The following is a 24,077-nucleotide window of genomic DNA, read 5'->3' on the forward strand; positions in this document are numbered from 1 at the left end:
TGAGGAACATTGAAGACTGTCCAGTTCAACAAACTTGTTTTACAGGAGAGCAAGCAAGCTCTGAGAAATAGAGTTTCTTGCTAAGATCATAGAGCATCCAATCTGTTCCCCAGTTTAGTGGTACCCCAACACAACAGACCGTTTTGTTTTTAATAGTTCTGCAGTTTGAGGAGGTTGTTGATTACCCACACTCATGTGAAGCATTTTTGCCCCCCACTTCCCTATCCCTCCAATCCAATTTAAAAGTTTTCATCTTTACACAAGGTAGGTTTTTATTAATTTCTTCAGGAATTAAAAACATCATATATAAATTATCTAAATAATTTGTTTAAAACATACCTGGAGCTTTGCCACAGACAACTGAGCTATAGTTTTGTTTAAAGCATGAATCATTTTCTCTGAGTATGAAAATTTCTTATACTAAACAAGGTGGACATAGCATGCAACGCACTATTTCATATTTTTTATTGGTGCAGTGGGATGTAAAAAAGGACATGCCTCTTTAACGCCTCAGAAATGGAATCTTTATGGGAAAAAATTGAGAAAGCTGAAATAATCTCAACATTATCTAATGATAATATATTCCCACACTGCTATACTTTTCCACATATAACTGGAAATAAAATTGCAAAACTTTGAAAGATGAAAGGGCACAATCGAAAGGGACAAATTCTCTAGCTTTGATTCCAAATAAAATTAACGGAGATTTTAAAAACAGGTCTCAGATGACCCTACTATACAAAAATAATGCATAGCTATGTATTTTCAATGCAGTTTTGCATTGTGATCATTTTTAGAGACTGAAATGTATGTCTACTAATACCTTGAGCTAGGAGCAAATTCAACTTATAGACAAAGTATGCACCACAATATTCTGAATGTTAATTTGTGGTTATAGAACTGTATATATGTCTTTACTACAATTCAAGTATAGGAGACAACATTGAGATATCTTACATTTAACTGTTATATTCAACATACGAATCTTAACAAATCTGTGTTTTTCTTGATTGACGATTATAAAGGGAATTGAATATTTGGAGATTTAGTCTAATTTCTCTCTAGTATTTACCAACTATTCTTGTGAGAGGGTTGACAATAGAAATAAAACGAAACATATATTTGAAAGTTCTGATGTTACGGTAAAAAGCATAAATAGAATACGTACTGGGTTTAGAAGGATTGTGAGGAAAAGTTCACCTCCTCTGATACTTTTATCCAATTCTTGGGGGCCTCCTGGATACTCTTTGTAGAAAATAGTGTGTGTGAACAACCCACAGGTCTGTCGAGGGAGGACCTGAGGAAAAAGAAAAAGCAGCACATCGACATGACTTAATTAAAAGCTCCATCACTGTGTCATGACTTCAGAGTCTGCGAATTTCATTCCTATTGGAGTTCCTTAACTGATAAAGCCAAAATCTTAATGTAATCAAGAGTTGATGTTGGTGTAATTATGCGCATATTAAGAGACTTGCTAAATAAAAGCTATAGGACAGCAGTCCCCAACCTTTCTGGCACTAGGGGTGGGTTTCATGGAAGAGAATTTTTCCACAGATTGGGGTGCAGGGTGTTCAGGCAGTAACACGAGCTATGGGGGGGATGGTTCAGGCGGTAATGTGAGCGATGGGGAGCCATGGGGAGCCATGGGGAGCGACAGACGAAGCTTCACTTGCTCACCCACCGCTCACCTCCTGCTGCGCAGCCCGGCTCCTAACAGGCCGTGGACCGGTACCGGTTTGCAGCCGCGGGATTGGGGACCCCTGCTATAGGACATATAGGTTAAAGCATTTTCATTCATGCCTATAAATCTCACTCACCATCTGAGTTATGTTAAAGAAATGGTAAAAAATAAAAGTCTTCTTAGGGTTGGTTTAATTCAAATATAGAGATTCTCCAGGGTTGCATTTTTCATGGTATTAGACCATTACTCTCCTTGTTTCTGAAATACAGTTTTACATGGTCCTCAGGTTCTAGGATTCAAAACAATGAGTTTTCATCACCCTCGCCACCTTTACTTTGTTTTGTTTTTACTACTCTGAATTAAAATTTTAATCACAGTAGTAGTCAGATCATCTAATGATTGCTTCCTGTATATTCTGTGGTTAATTCTGTTGTACATCTGAATGTTCAGCAGAGAAAGCAAATAAGTAATTTTATTCCAAAACTTATTTTGAATAATAAACTATTTATAATCTAATGGAAAAATGCATCCAATTGCACAGAATAGCTATAATTTTATTTATTCTTTGCTTAATTTTCATAACAGTTTGTATTAAATTCAAGGTAAATGAATGAATGTGTGTAGTATTGGTTTAAAAGAATATTTTTATTTAATAATATAACAAATGGTCATGCTACTCAGTTAAGAAAACTGCTTTCACTTTGCTTTGCAATTATATCAGAGTAATACTTTTTATATCGCCTTGATTTCTATGGACACCATATACTATTATTTGCATTATCAATAGCTCCATTTAAATCCAAGGCTTCTTTACGTCTTCTAGTACCAATTTACAATAAAATATTAAAGTTTTATGATTAAAGAATATTGAGTATTAGCTCTGGTTAACATATGTGCTATTACTTTTTCTTTGGTTTTAGATAATTATTAGATAGACAGACAGACAGGTAGATAATTCTAATAGCAATCTGAACAATGGACTGAAAAGATGTAAATCTTTAAAGGAGGGAGAACAGTTTGTAAACCTTTCCTATGATCTTGGCAACTGATGATGAGAACATGACCTAAGGCACTGGACGTGGGGATGGAAGTTTTAAAATGAACTATTTTATCTCAAAGTAAAAAATAGGATTTTTTTCATTCCAATGAATAATTATAAATTCCCATCTATTATTCACTTGGTTTTATTCTCATTTATAGGAGCATATCATTCTTACATCAGATTATTATTTTTTCAGTTAATTTATCTGAAAAGAAAATATATACCTTTGTTTTCATAGTATGCAAGAAAAAGAACAATGAAAAATGCTATCTTAAGATTCTTGAGTGTCTGAAAGCCAAAATAAACTGAGTAGATAAATTTAGCTTTCAGATGCTATTTGTTGGATTATGTCTGTTGATGGTGTAGTGACTTGAGAGGTGTTTAATAGACATGGAGAAACTCCCCAGAAGTATAAGGTCCCTAGACAAAACTTTAATCCAGAAACTGCAGTGGATGACCTATATGAAGCTTGTTTCCAATATTTTGAGCTTTGCCTTGAATTTGCCAAAACTACCTCACAGCTTAAGAAGCAAGTCTATGGGTAAGCAATGTATTAATGTGTGCCCACCATGGTAGGCAAGGGATTTATGATACTCATGTAAAAGATTTCTGAAGTTAGATTTTGTCTTCATACCACATGTAGATACTAAGAACCTTCAATACACACAGCAGTATATGCTCACCATGATGCTATCGTGAATGAAGCCCTTTCGGTACCGTGCAGGTTTCAAATGTGGATACTCTTCAGTGCTGGTGACCTGAATACCCCAGACCTTCTTCCAAGCTGCATACAGCTGAATATGAACTGGGTAGACCCCTGAGTGATGTGGTGCCACAGCATAGCCCATGTTGACAGGTATTCCATGTTCCTAAAAGAAAGCCAGAACAACATCATATGGAGTGTGGTCAATTGAATTCAACTAAAATTGTTTCCACAAACATCTATGCTAATGATGAGAAATATAAAAACTAATAGGGTAGAGTTTTATAATCCTATGATAGACATAGTAAATACTTTGGGCATGTGGTGTGTAGCTAAGATTAACTCTGAATTTTGAAAATAGAAGGTTTGGGGGGAAGATAGGAAGAAGATATGGCCCTTTCTCAGACAGATACAAAAAAAAAAAAGGTGCCACTTGAGTAAGTACCCAAATATGGAAGACAGAATAGCCCAATGTGGGGTGTGTGTGTGTCTATGATGTTGAAGACAACCAGAAAGGTAGGTATGAACCATAATGTGATAAGCTTTTACTGTTGACCTAAGGGATTGGGATTTATTCTATTTGAATAGTATAGACAGGAAGCTCTGTGAGCATGGAGGGCCATGATCTGCTCTATGTCTTGGGAAGAAGGATATAGCCACAACATGTTAAGATGAACTAGAAGTGGGGAAGAAATGAATCAAGGCTGTGCATTAGGAAGCTATTACAATGGCTCAGATTAGAGGGCACATGAGTACCTAAACTTGATTGTTGGTGGTCGGATTAAAAGCCTGGGGATAAATGCCACACAAGATTCAGTGATGTTTTGGATACTGACGGTAAAGGAAAAGTGAAGATTGGTTTTGGGTCTTAGCAGCTCAATTTATTTTTATAAAGCCTACTGTTTACTATGAGATGATTGCCTTGGGTAGACAGTCAACTCTAAAGGAAAAGAGGTATAAATTTAAAACAAGAATATGAAAAAAATTGTCGAAGAATGGTATTATATTGTGAAGTACACGATACAGATCTGCAGTCTTCTAATTTCCGCTTCTTTATATTTCTCCCTTTAAATGCTTATCTGCTTTATAAAAATGCCTTATAGGACTGAATCTCATCAACTGAGGTTATAAATGACAATATACAGTAATACATGAAGGCTGATTGAATAAATAAACAGAACACAAAAGTGTTGACTTGACAATTGCCATTTATATTTTCTATTACATGACACACAGCATAGGAAAAGAATTCAGTTTGGCATAATAAGCAAGTAGTGAATGGGTCACATATCTACAATACCTAAGTCATACGCCACGTTCAGTTCAGAAGATGGGCCCTAAATATTTTGCAAGTTTCCTTCATTCTTCCTTTTATGGAATGACCCTCATTGTATGGCCAAATTCACCTCTCTTTCACTAGGAGTATGTGTTTTCTAACATCTATTACAATAAATGACTGTAGAAAGACTGAATTATGAAATCAATGCTGTAAAGTGATCTGGAGTCTTTGGCTAGGTATTGGGGAAAATTCATTTCTTTGTGTGTGCAGAGGAAAAATACTTCTTCCAGGAGCCTGTATTTTCAATATAAAGCGAAGTTGGAAAAGTCCAGTAACAAAACTACTAGGAAACTACCAGAGGGAGCAGGCAACTACTGTTACCCTGACACTCACTGGGAAGCATGTACTGGAAAAAGCCTTAGATCTCTGGTTAGTCCATGTTGCCCAGTGAATTGTCACAAAGCGTTCTGAGGATGAGTATCGCAGAGTAGCCAAGATGTGGATGCACTGGGTATGAGATACAGATGAACTTTCTCATGAGAGAAATCTAAGGTCAAGGGTGTTCAAACCTTTCTGTCTGGTAAATAGAATTTGTATGACTGTTGCTTAGAGAAGTAGTTCTGATTTACAAAAAGGGGGAAGACAATCTGTTATACTCTTATTACTCTTTCAAGCGATTCATACCGAGGTTTCATAACTGTCTTGTCCCATGACTAGAAGAATAACAAAATCATCGGTGTATGAATCCTAATAGCCTTCACCAATCATTTTGTTAGTGTCCACTTTTTATCACTGTTGAATATTTTATTTCAAATTTTGGGCCCAGAACACTAGATAAGTGTGCGAATCTTCCAGAAGCAAAGAGATAAAAAAAAAACAATGAAAGAATTGAAATATTAAACAGCTGTATCTCTTCAGAAAAAAAAGACATTTCACTTTTGACAGGTAGTAAAATGAACTGTAGAACTTTCATGAAGAAACCAGAAGGTAAAAAGCAATTGATTTGGTGAGTAGGAAGGAAGTAAAAGGATTTTATTATATTTATTGATTTCTGGGAGCTTAATGTTCTACTGCTTATAAGGTCATCTTATCACACTGACAACTGGAGCTCAATCAAAATAGTAAATCACACTAGATAATTATGAGTTTATATTTTTTCAATCTAAACGATAACACAAAATGAAAAGTAATTCCCTAGTCAAACTCTTTTTCTGTTATCAAGGGGCTTTCTATAGAAACCTTCATTCTTTACTGTCCAGAACTTAAAACACCCTTCCCAGTGACTTGGTAAACTAAAAAGTGAGCTAAACATATATTTACACAAGATCACAAAAATTGCAAAATTTGAAAGACTTTCTAATGTGAATATAGGAAGCATTGGAGACTACAAAATTAGACATGTAAATGACAGAGTAAACTAATTCAAACGCAGCTTTTATTATTTATTAAAACAATGTCTTTGAAAAGATCTAGGAGTTCTATGATATCATAATATGAGATAGCACCACAGATGTTTATGGGAAGCTTAACTTGATCATTCCTATTTACATGAAATTCCCAGTTGATTGGAAAATGAGATAATGTGGTAACTTACAGACTATATAAAAACAGGGTCATCATTTTTCCAAAACTAGAAAATATATTTAGCACCAAACATCTAACGTAATGGAAATGATCTCATTTAATTTTTCTTTAATCATTCTTACTGATCCTATCTGCTTGCAATTGCTTAGTACCTGATAGTTATGAAGTGTTTTTACATTCATGTCTAACATTATCCTCATAATTACCCTGTGAGGTGGCCTGGATTATCAAATGTGGAAACTGAGGCTCAGAGAAAGCAAATGACTTACTCATGTTCACAAATGTGAGAGCTAGAATTATACCCAAGTCCTCTAAATTCATTGCTTTTGCCTTTCTACTAGGTTGCTACTACTGTGACCCTCTCTCCCTGCTCCAAGTTAATGACTAGAAGCACTTTACTGACAAAAGGGAATTGATTTTAATATATAGTTCTGAATTGGAACTCCTACCACTCTATTTTTACTTGGGGGGGGGTTATAAAGCAAAATTATACATTTCCCAAACTCTGCCGCTATCATTTTTGATGCAAACAAGTTTCAGCCAATTAGAAGTACTTAGGATAGATGTCAGAAGGAAGCAGGTGGGCAGATGCTAAAGTCTGGCAGCTCCTGGCTCCTGTTGCTGGTACGTAAGATCTTTTCTGAAGCAGTATTTGGTGCCCATTTGCAGGGCAGCGGTGAAAACTTATTGCTTCTGTCAGAGCTCCAGTGGCAGCTTTAAAAGCAGTGGCCCCACTAGGGAACCAGTTCTGTCTGGCTCTGCAAAGTCCCAGAAGAGTACAGCCTAGAATCTGCTCCATCAGCCCTTCCAAAGTTTTTGGAAGCACTTAGATCGCTGAATAAAAACTCCCTTTCAAAAAGTTCCAAATGGCTTCTGCGTTTATCATGGAAATCTGACTGATACAAGTGGTCTTTCCCCTTTCTAATAAGTATAAAAGGTTTAAGAGGTTCACGTGAGATGTCAGTGGTTGGAAACTAGGAAAACTAGAAGAAGAGTTTGCTAAAGCACTGCCCAGCATTTCTCCAAGAAAACTCATTGATACATGCGAAACACCTATTTGTTTAGCTACATACTATCATGTTATATATACGACTGTTAAATCCTATGTTGATCAATGACTAGTGTATAGAGAAAATAACTAGGAGACTAGTCTGTTTAAATAATAAAAGTCACAGGTGAACTCCATGGTGAAATCATGTTATAACAAAAGAAGGGGAATGGATTGCACTGAAAGAACATTGCTCTAATGGATTAATTCTGATGACTTGCAAGAACCTTTGTGCCAGCACGTAAAGCAATACCCCTTCATAGGATAAACACGTCCTAATATACGGGCAAAAAGAACTGCAGGCATCATATGCAGAGGTGGAAAGAACAATCTGTGGTCAGTCATTGGTAGATACTCTTTAGAAGACCTGGCACACCATAGAGAACCAGAGAAGAAAAGGAGAAAACTGGGAGTTGGGAGGATTGGACTCATGGACATATAAGAGATATTTCCTACAGCTACCACAAATAGCTGGACAGTAACCTGAATAATGGTTGGAGGTCCTGATACAGAGAGGAGAAAGAGCCAGACAAATGGCAGTTTTCCCTATTATTATGACCTTCTGTTTACACTCCAGGAGATATGGCTTGTGAAACCAGACCTAATACATTTAGGATGGTTTAATAGTCCCAGTGTTAGCACCATGACTGGCACATTGTTGGTGTTGAATAAATATTTTTTAAAGGAAATAGCAAATAAAATTTTTTATTAAATTCATCATAGAAATTTAATAAATAGAAAAGAAAAATAAATAAAATGATGAATGCATAAATGAATGTACTTGTAGTAAAGAGATAGTTCATTGAACAGTAACTTTTTTTTTTTTTTTTTTTGCGGTACGCGGGCCTCTCACTGCTGTGGCCTCTCCCGTCGCGGAGCACAGGCTCCAGACGCGCAGGCCCAGCGGCCATGGCTCACGGGCCCAGCCGCTCCGCGGCATGTGGGATCTTCCCGGACCGGGGCACGAACCCGTGTCCCCTGCATCGGCAGGCAGACTCTCAACCACTGCGCCACCAGGGGAGCCTGAACAGTAACTTTTTGAACTTAAAGTATTGATTTGTCTTCCTAAATATACAATTTCTAGGGAGTGACACTGGTGCTAAAGGAAACAGATCTCATTATCTAATTTTCCTTTTAATAAGGACAATGTGGAATCACTTGTCAACTTTGAGAATGATCCTAGGATCATTGATTTTGCACAGTGTTTGGGGAACTGAAATTGTCTTCTGTTTTCATAAGTGATAAAAGCAACGACTGTGTGACCCTGGAAATTGGCTGGGTCAGTCCTTACACTTTTTGGACTGAAGCCTAGTAAATGGTGACAAATCTCTGGAGAGCTCTGTGTTACAAATGGATTTTTCTTTTGAAATAGGAATAGCACAGCAATAGTATTTCTTCTATAGTGTGAACTTTCCAATTCTAAGTAGAGCTATTTTGGGCAACTGAGACACATCCCTTTAATATTCTTGACCCTGCTGAAGGTCTACTTAGCTGCTTGAAAAGAACTAACACAAAGACTAAGCAAGTCTTCATTCACACTGTATAAAATGTGGTTGATTAAGCATTTTCATTGCTAACTTTTGGTACCCAGAAGTCCCACTTCATTGACAATCATTCAATATATATTTATTATGTATAATAACATACTAGGAGCCATTTGTTGCAGAGGATACAGCATTGAACAAACAGACAGAAATTCCTGCCATAGGGAAGCTTATATTTTAGTGGGGTGAGACCAAGATTACACAAAACAAGTAGGTAAATTGTATATTATATTAGAAGGGCTAAGAGCTACTGGGAAAAATAAAGCAGAGAAAAGGAGAGGAATGAAGGGGTATGGGTTGCAATATTAAATAGATTATTCATGGAGAAGGTAATATTTTGAAACAAGGTCTAAAGTTGTAAGAGATTAAGCCATACAGATAACTTGGAGAAGATCATTCCAGGCAGAAGGACAGTACATACATTGTTGTGAGTTGAAAGAACCTCAGGTATTTTTGAGGAAGAATAAGAATTCAGTTGCTTTTGGAGCAGCATTAGCCAAGGGGGAGAGTAGCAAGAGATAATGTCAAGAGGTGGCACTGCTGCAAGTAGCCTTGTCAGTTATTTACTGAACAACTCCAGGGGGCACCATTCACATCGACTATGCTTTTACAGAGGTTGTATGATGCAGTATCACTGACAAGAAGGAATGGGTGCAGAGCATTTAAGTCCTTAATGTGCCACAAAAGGATGTTGGTATTTACCTTGAATGAGATGAGAAGCTACTGGAAAGTTTTGAGCAGATAGATGATCTAGACTATCATTAAAAAAAAAAAAAGTTCTTCTGGCTTCTATGTTGCCAGCTGACTGAAAGGAAGTAAGGAGGAAAGTAGGAGCCAGTTACTAGGTCTTGGTAACAATCTAAGTGAGAGATAATGATAGCTTGGACCAGGGTGGGGACAATGTAACTGGTGAAAAGTGATTTTATTCTGGATATATTGTGAAGGTGGAGCCACAGAATTTGATGATAGATTGAATATGCAAGATGAGACAAGGTGCTCAACTAGAAGGATAGAACTTCCATCGAGTGAGTCTGAAAAGTTTAAAAATTAAACAGGTTGGGCTTCCCTGGTGGCGCAGTGGTTGAGTCCGCCTGCCGATGCAGCGGACACGGGTTCGTGCCCCGGTCCGGGAAGATCCCACATGCCGCAGAGTGGCTGGGCCCATGAGCCATGGCTGCTGAGCCTGTGCGTCTGGAGCCTGTGCTCCACAACGGGAGAGGCCACAACAGTGAGAGGCCCGCGTACCACAAAAATAAATAAATAAATAAATAAATAAATAAATAAATAAATAAAAAATAATAAAAAAAATTAAACAGGTTTGGGGGAGAAAGGACATATGTTTGAGATTAGGCATTCAATTGGATGTCTAATGTCTTCCCATTCAATTGGGAAGTCAAATAAATAAGTTTAGCATTTAGAGGAGCAAGTTCAGCTGGAGAGCTCAAGATATCAATTTTATTTAAAGTCATAAAACTCATTAAGATCACCAACAGAATGAATGTGTAAACAGAGAGAAGAGGAAGGCTAAGTCTGGGACAGATTAACATCAAGAAGGCAGAGAGGAGAGAAGAAATCCAAAAAATACACTCAGAAAGAGTATTGCAAGTGAGATGGGAGGAATACGAGGAATTTCCAAGGAGAACGAAGAATTGCCCATTGGGTTTAACACTGGATGTCCTTTAATGAACTGGAAAAGAGAAGATCTGGTGGAGTGGTGAAGGGCAAGAAAATCAGAGTGGATTTAAGAGAGTCTAGAGGGAGCTGACATGGTGAAAGTGAGTGTAACAACGATTTTAAGAAGTTTTGCTAAAATGAAGAGTCAAGAAATGGTGCTCTAGTTGGAGAAACAACATAAGCGCAGGACTATCTAAAGAGGGGAGAAATAGCTGCATGTTTATAGAAAGGGTAATGATTTAGAAGACAGGGGAGAACTAATGGAATTACAGTTTTTTATATTATATAATTTATATATATATATATATATATTTAAAATTTTTTGCTTGGCCAAACCCAGCGTTAGCGTTTATTTCAGCCTCAAGACCCTAGGAGGAAGGTAGTGGTAATCCCGTTGCAGAGGCCAGGGAAGCTTGCTGATGTCACGCAGCTGGCGTGGGTCTGGGCTCGGGCTGAGAGGCCAGAGCCTGCACTCCCGGCCACTAAGGTGCTGAGCAGGGTCGTGGGAGTTGGGAGTACCTGAAGCCTGGAGTCCGCAGGGCTTTGTGGGCGCTGAGCGGGTGGGCCCAGTGGCCTCAGTGCTCGGTGACCGGGCGTGATCATCCACCGGAAGGGGTAGTAGCGGTAGTCGGCCGTGACCTGTGTGTGGATGTTCTTCCGCCTGAAGCCCGCCTTCAGCAGGGCAGACACCTGCGTCTCTTGGAACACGGTGGTGATGTCTGAGGAGTACTTGGACTTCATCAGCTCCCCCAGGAGGTGAGGTTGCAGTAGGTGAGGATGCTCCCTGGCTTCAGCAGGCGGAAGGGCATGGTCCCTAATGAGGTTGAACTGGTGTGTGTGCCGGGTCCCCTCACACAGCGGGTACGTGTCGTACAGGATCCCATCAAAGTGTCTGTCAGGGGGGGCGCCACCTTCTCCCACAGGCCTTTCAAGGGAACCACCTTGCGGGGAGGCCGCTGAGCCCAGTTCTGGAGCCGCTGGAAAACTTCGTCTTTGCATTCAACGATCCAGTGCGCGTCGATGTGGGCCTCCTGCACCTTCGTAGCTGTCATGGCCGCACCGAAGCCCACCTCCAGGACCTGGCCCTTTCTGGAGGCGGCAGCGGCCGCCAGCGCTTGCAGGTAGGGGTCTCCCAGCTCTCCATCGCCAGCTCGCCCAGGATCTGCAGGTGCGTATCCCGCCCCGCGCGAAAACGCCGCCCAAGCTCTGGATGCGCAGGGCCAGGTCCCTGCCGGGCCTTCTGGGCAGGGCCCTGGAATGATATTCTCGAACAGTTGGGAAGGGACGTGATTGAGTGCAAAAGGACAGAATTTGGTCTTTGCATTTCTAGCTCTTTTATTCGTTGTTTCAAGACAGAAACCAGGATTGTGTGCTGCCCTCTCTGCATGCCAAGCCACGACGTATATTTAGGTCACTGTTAACACAGTTTATGGTAATAAGGGGTACCTACATATTCAAAAAGATTGTACTAAATATTAGGACCACTTGAGTAACTAGCTATGAAGATTATTATAATTTGTATGTTTTTTTTTTCTGTATAGACATGCTCACGTTTCAAATTAAAATCAAACCTATTATTATATTTACATTTTGTTACCACCACGTTGAAGTAGTAGTTGTAGTAATGGGGCCATGTGGAAGTCCTCTTTCAATTGCTTGACCTTTTTTTTTTTTTTCAGTGAAATAAGAAACTCATCAGTTGAGAATTAAGATGGGGCAAGACGTGTAGTAATTTGCAGAAAGAGAAGGTATGAAACAGTGATTCAGGAGAGTAAGATTGTGAACAAAATAAGGACTTGCTGTGTAACTTCTGGGCAGTATTGAGCTCCACTTGAGGTCTGTGGTCATGGTTTTAAAGTGAGAACAATTAAGTGTTGATCTAGCCACATTAATTTTCAGGGGTACAGGAGTGGACTAGGTAGAGATTTGGATTTAAAAGGAGTTGAGACTTTGCAAGGGAGTTACCTTTACCAAGTTGAGACTTTGCAAGGGAGTTCTCCTTTACCAAGAAATGTAAAGGAGTTCAGGGAGGATTCAAGAGAATGCTTATAATGATGGGTTCTTGAGAAGAGCTTAATAAAGAGGAAAGCAAAGACCTGTGAAGAGTTTGGGGCAGCAAAGATGTGATATCAGGCTAATACTATATCTGCATTTTAGTACCTTTCTCTTCATTGTTGCCTCTGCTGCATGGAAAGATCTAGTTCTAGATGTAAGTTAGTGACAAGAGAAATGATACCAGATAGTAAATATTTAGAGCTTCTAACAATGCCTTTAACCTGGAAGGAATAACATTCAAGATTCTTTGTAAATGTGTTAAGAGATGGAAACAAGAATAGTATGATCCATTCCATTATGATATCATTTCTATAGTTACTATAAGCAGAAACGTGCAAAAAGAAGGTACTCAAGATAATTTTGCTTAATACAAATCACAGCATTTTCACAATACGTTCATCTGTAATTTTATCTCAAGTAAATAATGTAACTAACTTACCTTCCCATATATTTCCATTCTTAGTACCTCAAATATCTATACACAGCAAGTATTAAATAATTTTTAAAAATCTTCTACCTGATTGCCTATGTTCATGAAATAAAGCTCTGGTTTAGATGAAATGGCTAGGTGTGTGTGTGTGTGTGTGTGTGTGTGTGTGTGTGTGTGTGGTAGACAAGTAGAGGAGGGCAACTTGTCCTTTTTGAAACTGGCTGGAATGTCCTTCATTTAAAAATTTTGCTCACATTTCCTAACTTTTTGGATGCTTCCACAGTTATATAGCTGATGGTTTAGAATCATTAATTTAAATGCATCACTTTGCAGAAATAGATTTGCATAAACTATTACTCTGAGCAATGGAATATATTTCTAATATTATTTTTGAGTCAAGCTGAGATTTCCCTTAGGAGTCATTTTTCCCCTTAATGCCAGCTTAATGCATTTATGGAAAAATGCTTTAAACATTTGGTGTAGGAATGAGCCATCCCTCTGGTTGTAAATTTTCTCCCCCACCTCCAAAATACAAAGGATTATTACATGTTGTCCTCTGTGACATCCTGTGCCTTCTCTAAGAGTTAAAATAATTCCCATCCGTGATTGTTTCCAATTTTGTGGAAACTTTACTACCATGTGAAATAAATTTCATCAGACAAAAAGCTTATGTTAATAAATGGTACGTATATAATAAAAAAACTTAAATAAATTATGATGACTTAAGTAACTGCCTATAAAGATGGGTAAATTACTATATGTTTCTGTAGACATGCCATACCAAATATTATACTTCCATTTTGTTATCTTCATGTTAAAGTGGCATGATATTTGGAAATCAAAGTTTCAATACAGTTTTCATCTCAAAGCAACTCCAGTTCAAGCCCTTCAGTTCTCCTATATTATTAACCAGCTTTAACGCTCTCCACTGTCAACATGTTTGAAAACAATTTCTCATATTGCTCTGGTTACTGCAGAAGTGACTGCATGGAACTGAAATGTTGACTCTGAAGAGGTGATAACAGAATGATGAAAATGTTCAGCCCCTACCGATAAAGCATAAAAGAAACTATCTAGATGAACTTTTCAAATTGAAAAACAAAAGAGAATAAAAGAAAAGAAAACGAAAAACATGTGATAACTACTGCTTTTGATGGATTATCCAATTTGAATAGGGTATACTCAGTAGAGCAGGAGTTAAATTTTTAAAAAAATCTTGCAAACCTTGGCTTTTGATTAGCTCACAATCATTTATTAATTAAAAACAAGTTTGGTCATTGAAGCAATAAAATGAAAATCTGTCACTGAAAGTTAATTATGCTATTATTAAGCATTCTAAGAATTCACTCACAAAACTGCTATCTAATAATTGATTGATAATTAGGCGTAAAATTTTCACTATCAACACTTCTTAAAAAGTGTTAGGCCATGTTTAGGGTATTCTATATAAATATTCCTTTGAAGGGTCTACAAATTTTAGACAATGGGGCAGTTTCGATGTAGGCAAATCTCAAAACAGCTTAAGAGAAAAAATGCAATGGAAAAGCACTGGATAGGAAATGGTCAAACTTTGCATCAGAAAAGCAAGAAACAGTGGATTGAGAAAAAGAAAAGTGCTTATTTTTCTTGAGTAATTGGAAATCCAGAGATGAGTGGTTGGTTCAGAAGTTCAAGAATGCCAGAAGTGAGGTCTCTGATTCTCTTGGCCTTTCCTTCATGTTTTAGATGAATGTCTTTGTTCCAGCCAATAGGACCACATACCAGGCAAGAGAAAGGAACAAAGGCAAAGTGCAGAAGGGCAAACATCAGCCATCTCTAACCTGCTTTCCTGGAAGTTCCATACCGTGACTTACTTTTATATCTAATTGGCCAGAACTATGTTAAATGCTCTCTACCTGAAATAAAAGCTGAAAAATCTGTCCTCTAGCTAGACATTTTGGCTCCACAGGCAAACTTTGGCTTTATTCACTAGGAAGAGTGTGAAAATGGGTACTGAGTATGCATTCAGAAGTGATGACCAAGTATTAATCTGTACCCTACCAGAATGTAGAAATAAGAATTCTCATGCCTTGTTGCTAAGCAGCCCACTTCCTAATCTTATGTATAAAAGGCACATAAGAGTCCTGATCTAGGAGGTAAACAGGAGAGCAGTAGATTAGAATACATTAATTAGGGGAGGTGTTATGAGAATCTGGAGAACTGGAATTTCAGAAGGTAGAGTTCTAAGCAAAAGTGATCAGAACAGTTGGATTTAGGGTCCCTGAGGCCCTAAAACCTAGAGGGAAAAGTTCCTTCATATTCTGGCTCCACATGAACTACACGGGCTCATTTTCTCTTAATTCCCAACTCAAAGCCTCTTCTGACACCAAATCAATTTCTTCTTCTTTTCTTCAATATTTTATGCTCCTTTTGGAGATTCATAAGGGCAAGAATTATCAGAAATGTATTTATGTTCCACAAATTTCATATTTCTAAGGACACAGCAAGTTACCAATAATCATTATGGATAGATGTACATTAATTAGGGATTCATGAAATACTGTCCATTATTATGATTCCAATTTGACATACCTTCCTCTGCATCTTTATCGGTCAAAGTGTGTAGGTCAAAGTTTGGGAGACTTTTTCTCCAAAGGGCTATGTAGGAAATATTTTAGGCTTCGCCAGCAACATAATGTCTCTGTCACATGTTTTTCTTTGTTTACTTGATTTTTACAACCGTTTACAAATGTAAAACCCACTCTTAGCAGACCAGCCATACCAAAACAGGCTGCAGCTAAATCCCACAGGCAATAGTTTCCTGACCCACAGATGGGTTGTTGCTGAAGCAATATATATTGATATATATTTTGTCGCAAGAGTGGAACACGTTCTTTTGGGCACTATCTTGTGCCCTTTCTCATACTGCTCCCTCTGCTTGGATGCCCTGTTCCTGTCTTCTGCCTCAAGCACACCTGCTCATTTTTCACAAGTGTTGTTATCTCAATTGTCTGTCCTGTTTATGATTTTTCTTCCTCTTATAACTAACCCGTGTCTCCTTTGTGGCTATGCTGGGCTCTGTACCTGTCTCTCAAAAACCCAAAATGCTGTTTTGTTAAACTGAAGTTATATCCCAAGAATAAGCAGCATCTCATTCATTTTTGCATCCTTGGTGTCAAGTAAAGTGCTTAGTAGATAATACACATTCATTAATTATCTGTTGAGGAGAGGAAGGAAGGAAAAGAGGGAGAAAGAAAGGGAAGAAAGAAGAAAGAAATGAACAAACAGCTGAACAAATGAAAGACGGGAGTTACTTTTTCACACTGGAGGAAGTATCTGAAAATTTTTGGACATAATTGGAAAGCAATAATTTCAAAGATTCAAGAGTTCACATATACATGTATCAACTTTTTTTTTTATATTTCGCTTATTTTCTTTAAAAACACAACTTTTTTCATGAATGTTCCTTTTTCCTGGAATGTTTGGTAAGATATTGGTCTCTTTGAATCACCAAAAATTAGTGACCACATTTAGTACTGAATGATGGATAGATGGAGGACTGCAAAGCAAATTAGACTATCTTGGATCTGTTCCCAATGTGCATATTACATTACCTTGAAAAAGTCACTTGGTCGTTTTACAATCATCATCAACCTCTTATTTCAAGAGGAATGATCACATGCTTCCTGAAGAAATATGGTAAGAATGATGGTAGCCATGATGATGATGAGGAGGAGGACAAATGCTTTTTGAAAGACTTACGTGCCAAGCACTTAGCTAAGCATTATACACATATAAACATGTACACACATCACCTAAACCTCGTAAAAACCTATGTGGTAGAAACAACTATCATCTCCAGTTTACACATTCATAATTAAAGCACTGGAATTTTAAGTCATTTGCTAAGGGCACCCATCTAGTAATTGGCAAAATTTGAACCAAGATACATCTGAAGCTAAACACATGAACTTACTACTCAGGGCAATTAGGCTGTGTCACACACAGGGTAAACTCACGTCATAAAAGATTTTTATGTATAAAAATAGTTAAGGTTTTGTTTTCTGCAGAGGAACGTGAATTTTTCTTTTGTATTTTGTGCACAGTTTATTGCTCTGTATTATATAAATAAAACTTAATATTTAGAGGAAATATTTATTTACCTTAAAGCAAGTAAATTAAATATTAACAACTACTTTAAGCAGTTATCAGCTTACCTCCTATAGGGGGAAATCTTTGTTGCAATTGTTATATGTATCAGCACTTGAAAAGAATTGGAGCTCCTCTAGTTAATCTTAAAATATTATTTAAATGCATAAAAACCATAAAGCAGAAAGAATGACTTTCAAGACTTTATACTTACTAAAAATAATGACAACAAGGTATCCAGAACATAGCAAACCTTGGTAGATTCATATCAATGCATCTGAGTAATATAAATAGTTCATTTCCTTCAATTATTGCTGCCCAATATTAAAGTGCATTCTGTAGGTGGCATTTATTCCTTTGAGATTAAACATGTTCAGGGAAAAAAAAGCTACTATACAGAAAAAAGATGCTGCAGCTAAAATAGTGATTTGGGGGATGGGGGTGTCTGATGGTGCCCTCTGCTAAAAAAATCAAATAGATAAATATGTATTGTAGAAATTTTCTGTCTAAGGGAAATTCTTTTATCTACCCGTCAATACCAGACTGGCAAGTCAAAGACTGACCATGATACAACACATGACAAGAAAAGCCATTTTTTTCTCTAAAGCCATTACGAAGCAGTATGAATATTAATAGCTAGTGAAAAACCAATTCTAATTTCCAGGCAAAAAGTTTATCCTATTCTTCATGGCCTAGGTTTGGTGAAAACAGAAATTGAGAACTTTAGCGACTGCTTGAATAAACTAGCTAAGAATTTTATTAAACAATATCATCCTACTTGTAAAAATGCCAAAAACCTATACCTATCTGCTGTCAATGGGTAGCTGAAAGGGAAATCAAAATATTTTTGCTTGTTATACAATGCATTGATAATTATGCCATTAATACATGAAATTTTCCATATTAATCTTTGAAATTTTATACAATAACATCTACTTCTCTCAATACAGAAGAAAGGTCTGGGTTCTTCAACTATTATTCAGCTTTGCAGAAGTCACATATATTACCTTAATTACCTGGACTATGGTTAACAAAAGGCCATTAGAATAACAAGGCACACAAGTTGGTTCATTTTACCTTGGGAAGATACTGTCTGGTTTTCCCACAGATCATCAGCTCTTGCTTGGGGTGTTGTATGGTGCAATTGAGAGCAATGAATTAGGAACCACAAGGCAGAGTGTGGGTTCCCTGTGTGACCAAGTACAAGTCACTTATGAGCTCAGTTTTTTCATTTGTGAAATTGAGAGCTTTCATTATCACTTTAGAAACAAACCTAGGAAGCCTTCTCTACCTGATTTCCAAGCTCAGGGCAATTCAGATTCACATAATTTTACAGATATCAGGGGCTTCAGTGGTCATCTACTTTGACCACTTCATTTTACTGAAATGGGAATCTGGCTACTAGGCCCAGATAACATGACAATGGCTAGAAAAGAAAGCTACCAACATTACAAACAACAGACTGGAAAACTAGAAAAAGTAGACACAAGAATTCAAAAATTCTGTGAACATAGTTTAGGAGCAAATAATCCACATAATCACAGCTGACTCTGAGAGCACAGCAGGAAAAGAGTACAGTAAAATCATTTGTATTAACATGAAAACCTTTAGCTGTCGTGAAAAATGTGTCATGATGCTTAGCACACATTTACCATTTTAAAAGTGGTAAGTTATGTATTTTAAAAGGTTACTCTCTGAAATGCTTAAAACAATAAAGCACTCAAATGCTAAAGATTTTCAGTGACAAATGGATAGCTCACTTATTGTAACACAATATTTCATCTTGACATAGCATATATTAAAGGTTGAATCTATAGGTGTGCAATTTTTTCACACTAAGTTTTATTCACTTTTATTGTAAATAAAACACAAGAATATTAACAGGAAGGTACAAAGGATTGTGATATTTCAATATTGTCACAGAAAAGGAATATGGTAATGGATGAATTGTGTCTGTGAACAATAGTTTCGAACAAGAGATGAGAAATATATGCATGTATAATATAAAAAGAAAAAATTAACAGACATAATGATGAAGGGATATCTCTACTGACCACATGGATATATGGAAATACTTTTAAACTGTTGGAAAATGCCATCTATAAATAAACATTCTATATTCAGTAACAAAATCATTTCAATGCTGATATAAATGAGCTTCAAGTTTGCTGGCTGGTATCCTATAATCATCCCACTGTGATTTTATTATTTTCTTCTTTCCGAACACCATTTTGCTCATCATAGGTTTCCAATAGTAGAATTAAATATATTCAAGATCATACAAATATTCCATTTACTAAACATTTACAAACTTTCACTGCTCTGTCTTCCAAGGTAATGCCATTAATATTTGATTTCATTATTTAATGCTTTTTCAAGCTTAAAAATATATTTTGCCTGTTTCAGGATTAAAAACTGATACAAAAAAATCATATCCAAATATATAGTGGGTTTTAATTTGAAAATCCAGTCTAGAAATTCTAGCTTATCAGGGGAAATTACCAGCAATTATAGCTGCATTTCTATCACAGGGCTTAAATCTAAAAGTAGGATGGCAACTTTGGTATGGAGAATTAGGATAGTGGATTACACAGACTGAAGTATATGAAAAATGAAGTAAAATATAAGTGGTCCCATCCTTAAGGAGCAAGGAAAAGGGAAAAGGGAAGATAAGACTAGAACACAGGCAATTAACTTTTAGGGAGAAGAGACAAAGGCAGTACTTTCCTCTCTCTTCAACTTCTTTTCGGTACTGTCAAGGATAACTTTTGAATTAACACAAGATGATGTCACTAAAATATTCTTTAACCCATACCTTTCTGATTTGTTCTTAAGAGTGTGTATATGGTGTAGAGAATGGGAGGTAAGGAAATGCTCCTCCAAATTCAAGAACCCCAGAGCCTGGATGACATTATGTTAGCAGTGACTTGTAGGGAGAGTAGGAGAAAACTGGGGTCAAAACCAGAGTCAACAAACTGGGAGGAGCAGCACAACACAAGTGTGATAACTGTGAAAAACAACAGTCATCATTAAGGACTGCATGAAGGGAGGCGCATTGGAGACTTTCAAGTATTATTCATTAAAAAATGAGATGGCAGCATATAAAACACAATATAAGGGGCCAGATGCTAGGGCCTTGTGGGCTCTTTTAAGATAGTTTGAAGGGCTTTGAGACAAAATGTCACAGAATCTGAATTACATGTTAACAAGATCATTGTAGTTACTTTGATAAGAATAGACTCCACAGGGTCAAGAGTGGAACTGGAGACCAGCGAAGAGGCTATTGAAACAAATTAGTCAAGAAATGATGATATTCTTCTTTCTCTAATTGCCTTAGGTGCAAGGTTAGGTTGTTTATTTCAGATGTTGCCTGTTTCTTAAGGTAGGATTGCATTGCTATAAACTTCCCTCTTAGCACTGCTTTTGCTGCATCCCATAGGTTTTGGGTCATTGTGTCTCCATCGTCATTTGTTTCTAGGTATTTTTTGTTTCCCTCTTTGATTTCTTCAGTGCTCTCTTGGTCATTTAGTAGTGTATTGTTCAGCCTCCATGTGCTTGTATTTTTCACAGATGTTTTCCTGTAACTGATAACTAGTCTCATAGCGTTGTGGTCGGAAAAGATACTTGATACGATTTCAATTTTCTTAAATTTACCAAGGCTTGATTTGTGATCCAAGATATGATATATCCTGGAGAATATTCCATGAGCACTTGAGAAAAATGTGTATTCTGTTGTTTTTGGATGGAGTGTCCTATAAATATCAATTAAGTCCATCTTGTTTAATGTATCATTTAAAGCCTGTGTTTCCTTATTTATTTTCATTTTGAATGATCTGTCCATTGGTGAAACTGGGGTGTTAAAGTCCCCTACTATGGTGTGTTACTGTTGATTTCCCCTTTTATGGCTGTTAGCATTTGCCTTATATATTGAGGTGCTCCTATGTTGGGTGCATAAATATTTACAATTGTTATATCTTCTTCTTGGATCGATCCCTTGATCATGATGTAGTGTCCTTCTTTGTCTCTTGTAATAATCTTTGTTTTAAAGTCTATCTTGTCTGATATGAGAATTGCTACTCCAGCTTTCTTTTGATTTCCATTTGCATGGAATATCTTTTTCCATCCCCTCACTTTCAGTCTGTATGTGTCCCAAGGTCTGAAGTGGTTCTCTTGTAGACAGCAAATATATGGGTCTTGTTTTTGTATCCATTCAGCCAGTCTGTGTCTTTTGGTGGGAGCATTTAATCCATTTACTTTTAAGGTAATTATCAATATGTATGTTCCTATTCTCATTTTCTTAACCCCAAAGTTAGCAGAAGGAAAGAAATCATAAAGATCAGATAAGAAATAAATGAAAAAGAAATGAAGGAAACGAGAGCAAAGATCAATAAAACTAAAAGATCATTCTTTGAAAAGATAAACAAAATTGATAAACCACTAGCCAGGCTCATCAAGAAAAAAAGGAAGACTCAAATCAATAGAATTAGAAATGAAAAAGAAGTAACAACTGACACTGCAGAAATATAAAGGATCATGAGAGATTACTACAAGCAACTCTATGCCAATAAAATGGACAACCTGGAAGAAATGAACAAATTCTTAGAAATGCACAACCTGCTGAGACTGAACCAGGAAGAAATAGAAAATATGAACAGACCAATCATAAGCACTGAAATTGAAACTGTGATTAAAAATCTTCCAACAAACAAAAGCCCAGGACCAGATGGCTTCACAGGTGAATTCTATCAAACATTTAGAGAAGAGCTAACACCTATCCTTCTCAAACTCTTCCAAAATATACCAGAGGGAGAAACACTCCCAAACTCATTCTATGAGGCCACCATCACCCTGATACCAAAATCAGACAAAGATGTCACAAAGAAAGAAAACTACAGGCCAATATCACTGATGAACATAGATGCAAAAATCCTCAACAAAATACTAGCAAACAGAATCCAACAGTACATTAAAAGGATCATACACCATGATCAAGTGGGGTTTATTCCAGGAATGCAAGGATTCTTCAATAAACACAAATCAATCAACGTGATACACCATATTAACAAATTGAAGGAGAAAAAACATATGGTCATCTCAATAGATGCAGAGAAAACTTATGACAAAATTCAACAACCATTTATGATAAAAACCCTGCAGAAAGTAGGCATAGAGGGAACTTTCCTCAACATAATAAAGGCCATATATGACAAGCCCACAGCCAACATCATCCTCAATGGTGAAAAACTGAAAGCATCTCCACTAAGATCAGGAACAAGACAAGGTTGCCCATTCTCATCCCTCTTATTCAACATAGTTTTGGAAGTTTTAGCCACAGCAACCAGAGAAGAAAAAGAAATAAAAGGAATCCAAATCAGAAAAGAAGAATTAAAGGTGTTACTGTTTGCAGATAACATGATACTCTACATAGAGAATCCTAAAGATACTACCAGAAAACTACTAGAGCTAAGCAATGAATTTGGTAAAGTAGCAGGATACAAAATTAATGCACAGAATTCTCTGGCATTCTTACACACTAATGATGAAAAATCTGAAAGTGAAATTAAGAAAGCACTCCCATTTACCATTGCCACAAAAACAATAAAATATCTAGGAATAAACCTACCTAAGGAGACAAAAGACCTGTATGCAGAAAATTACAAGACTGAGGAAAGAAATTAAAGATGATACAAATAGATGGAGAGATGTACCATGTTCTTGGATTGGAAGAATCAACATTGTGAAAATGACTCTACTACCCAAAGCAATCTACAGATTCAATGCAATCCCTATCAAACTACCACTGGCATTTTTCACAGAACTAGAACAAAAAATTTCACCATTTGTATGGAAACACAAAAGATCCCGAATACCCAAAGCAATCTTGAGAACGAAAAATGGAGCTGGAGGAATCAGGCTCCCTGACTTCAGACTATACTACAAAGCTACAGTAATCAAGACAGTATGGTACTGGCACAAAAACAGAAATATAAATCAATGGAACAGGATAGAAAGCCCAGAGATAAACCCACGCACATATGGTCACCTTATCTTTGATAAAGGAGGCAAGAATATACAGTGGAGAAAAGACAGCCTCTTCAATAAGTGGTGCTGGGAAAACTGGACAGGTACATGTAAAAGTATGAAATTAGATCACTCCCTAACACCATATACAAAAATAAACTCAAAATGGATTAAAGACCTAAATGTAAGGCCAGAAACTATCAAACAGAGGAAAACACAGGCAGAATGCTCTATGACATAAATCATAGCAAGACCCTTTTTGACCCACCTCCTAGAGGAATGGAAATAAAAACAAAAATAAACAAATGGGACCTAATGAAACTTAAAAGCTTCTGCACAGTAAAGGAAACTATAAACAAGACAATAAGGCAACCCTCAGAATGGGAGAAAATATTTGCAAATGAAGCAAGTGACGAAGGATTAATCTCCAAAATTTACAAGCAGCTCATGCAGCTCAATATCAAGAAAACAAACAACCCAATCCAAAAATGGCAGAAGGCCTAAATAGACATTTCTCCAAAGATGATATACAGATTGCCAACAAACACATGAAAGAATGCTCAACGTCATTAATCATTAGAGAAATGCAAATCAAAGCTACAATGAGATATCATCTCACACCGGTCAGAATGGCCATCATCAAAAAATCTAGAAACAATAAATGCTGGAGAGGGTGTGGAGAAAAGGGAACACTCTTGCACTGTTGGTGGGAATGTCAATTGATACAGTCACTATGGAGAACAGTATGGAGGTTCCTTAAAATACTACCAGTAGAACTACCATCCCACTACTGGGCATATACCGTGAGAAAACCATAATTCAAAAAGAGTCATGTACCAAAATGTTCATTGCAGCTCTATTTACAATAGCCAGGACATGGAAGTAACC

General features: G+C 37.1%; 1 protein-coding gene and 1 pseudogene across 1 annotated transcript in view; both read right to left on the reverse strand.

The window, feature by feature from the left end:
• The window catches only part of LOC101270501 (N-deacetylase and N-sulfotransferase 4), a 251,015-nt gene that overhangs the window by 114,361 nt on the left and 112,577 nt on the right, over window positions 1–24,077 (reverse strand). Inside the window, exons 4-5 of the mRNA XM_049708891.1 lie at window positions 3,407–3,592; window positions 1,169–1,297 (exon numbers count right to left, since the gene is read on the reverse strand). Coding sequence (XP_049564848.1) covers window positions 1,169–1,297; window positions 3,407–3,592 — 315 coding nt within the window. The remainder of the gene's footprint in view (window positions 1–1,168; window positions 1,298–3,406; window positions 3,593–24,077) is intronic.
• Window positions 10,916–11,942, reverse strand: LOC105748815 (guanidinoacetate N-methyltransferase-like; annotated as a pseudogene).

The sequence above is a fragment of the Orcinus orca genome, chromosome 4 (assembly GCF_937001465.1).
Source record: "Orcinus orca chromosome 4, mOrcOrc1.1, whole genome shotgun sequence".
Taxonomy (NCBI): domain Eukaryota; kingdom Metazoa; phylum Chordata; class Mammalia; order Artiodactyla; family Delphinidae; genus Orcinus; species Orcinus orca.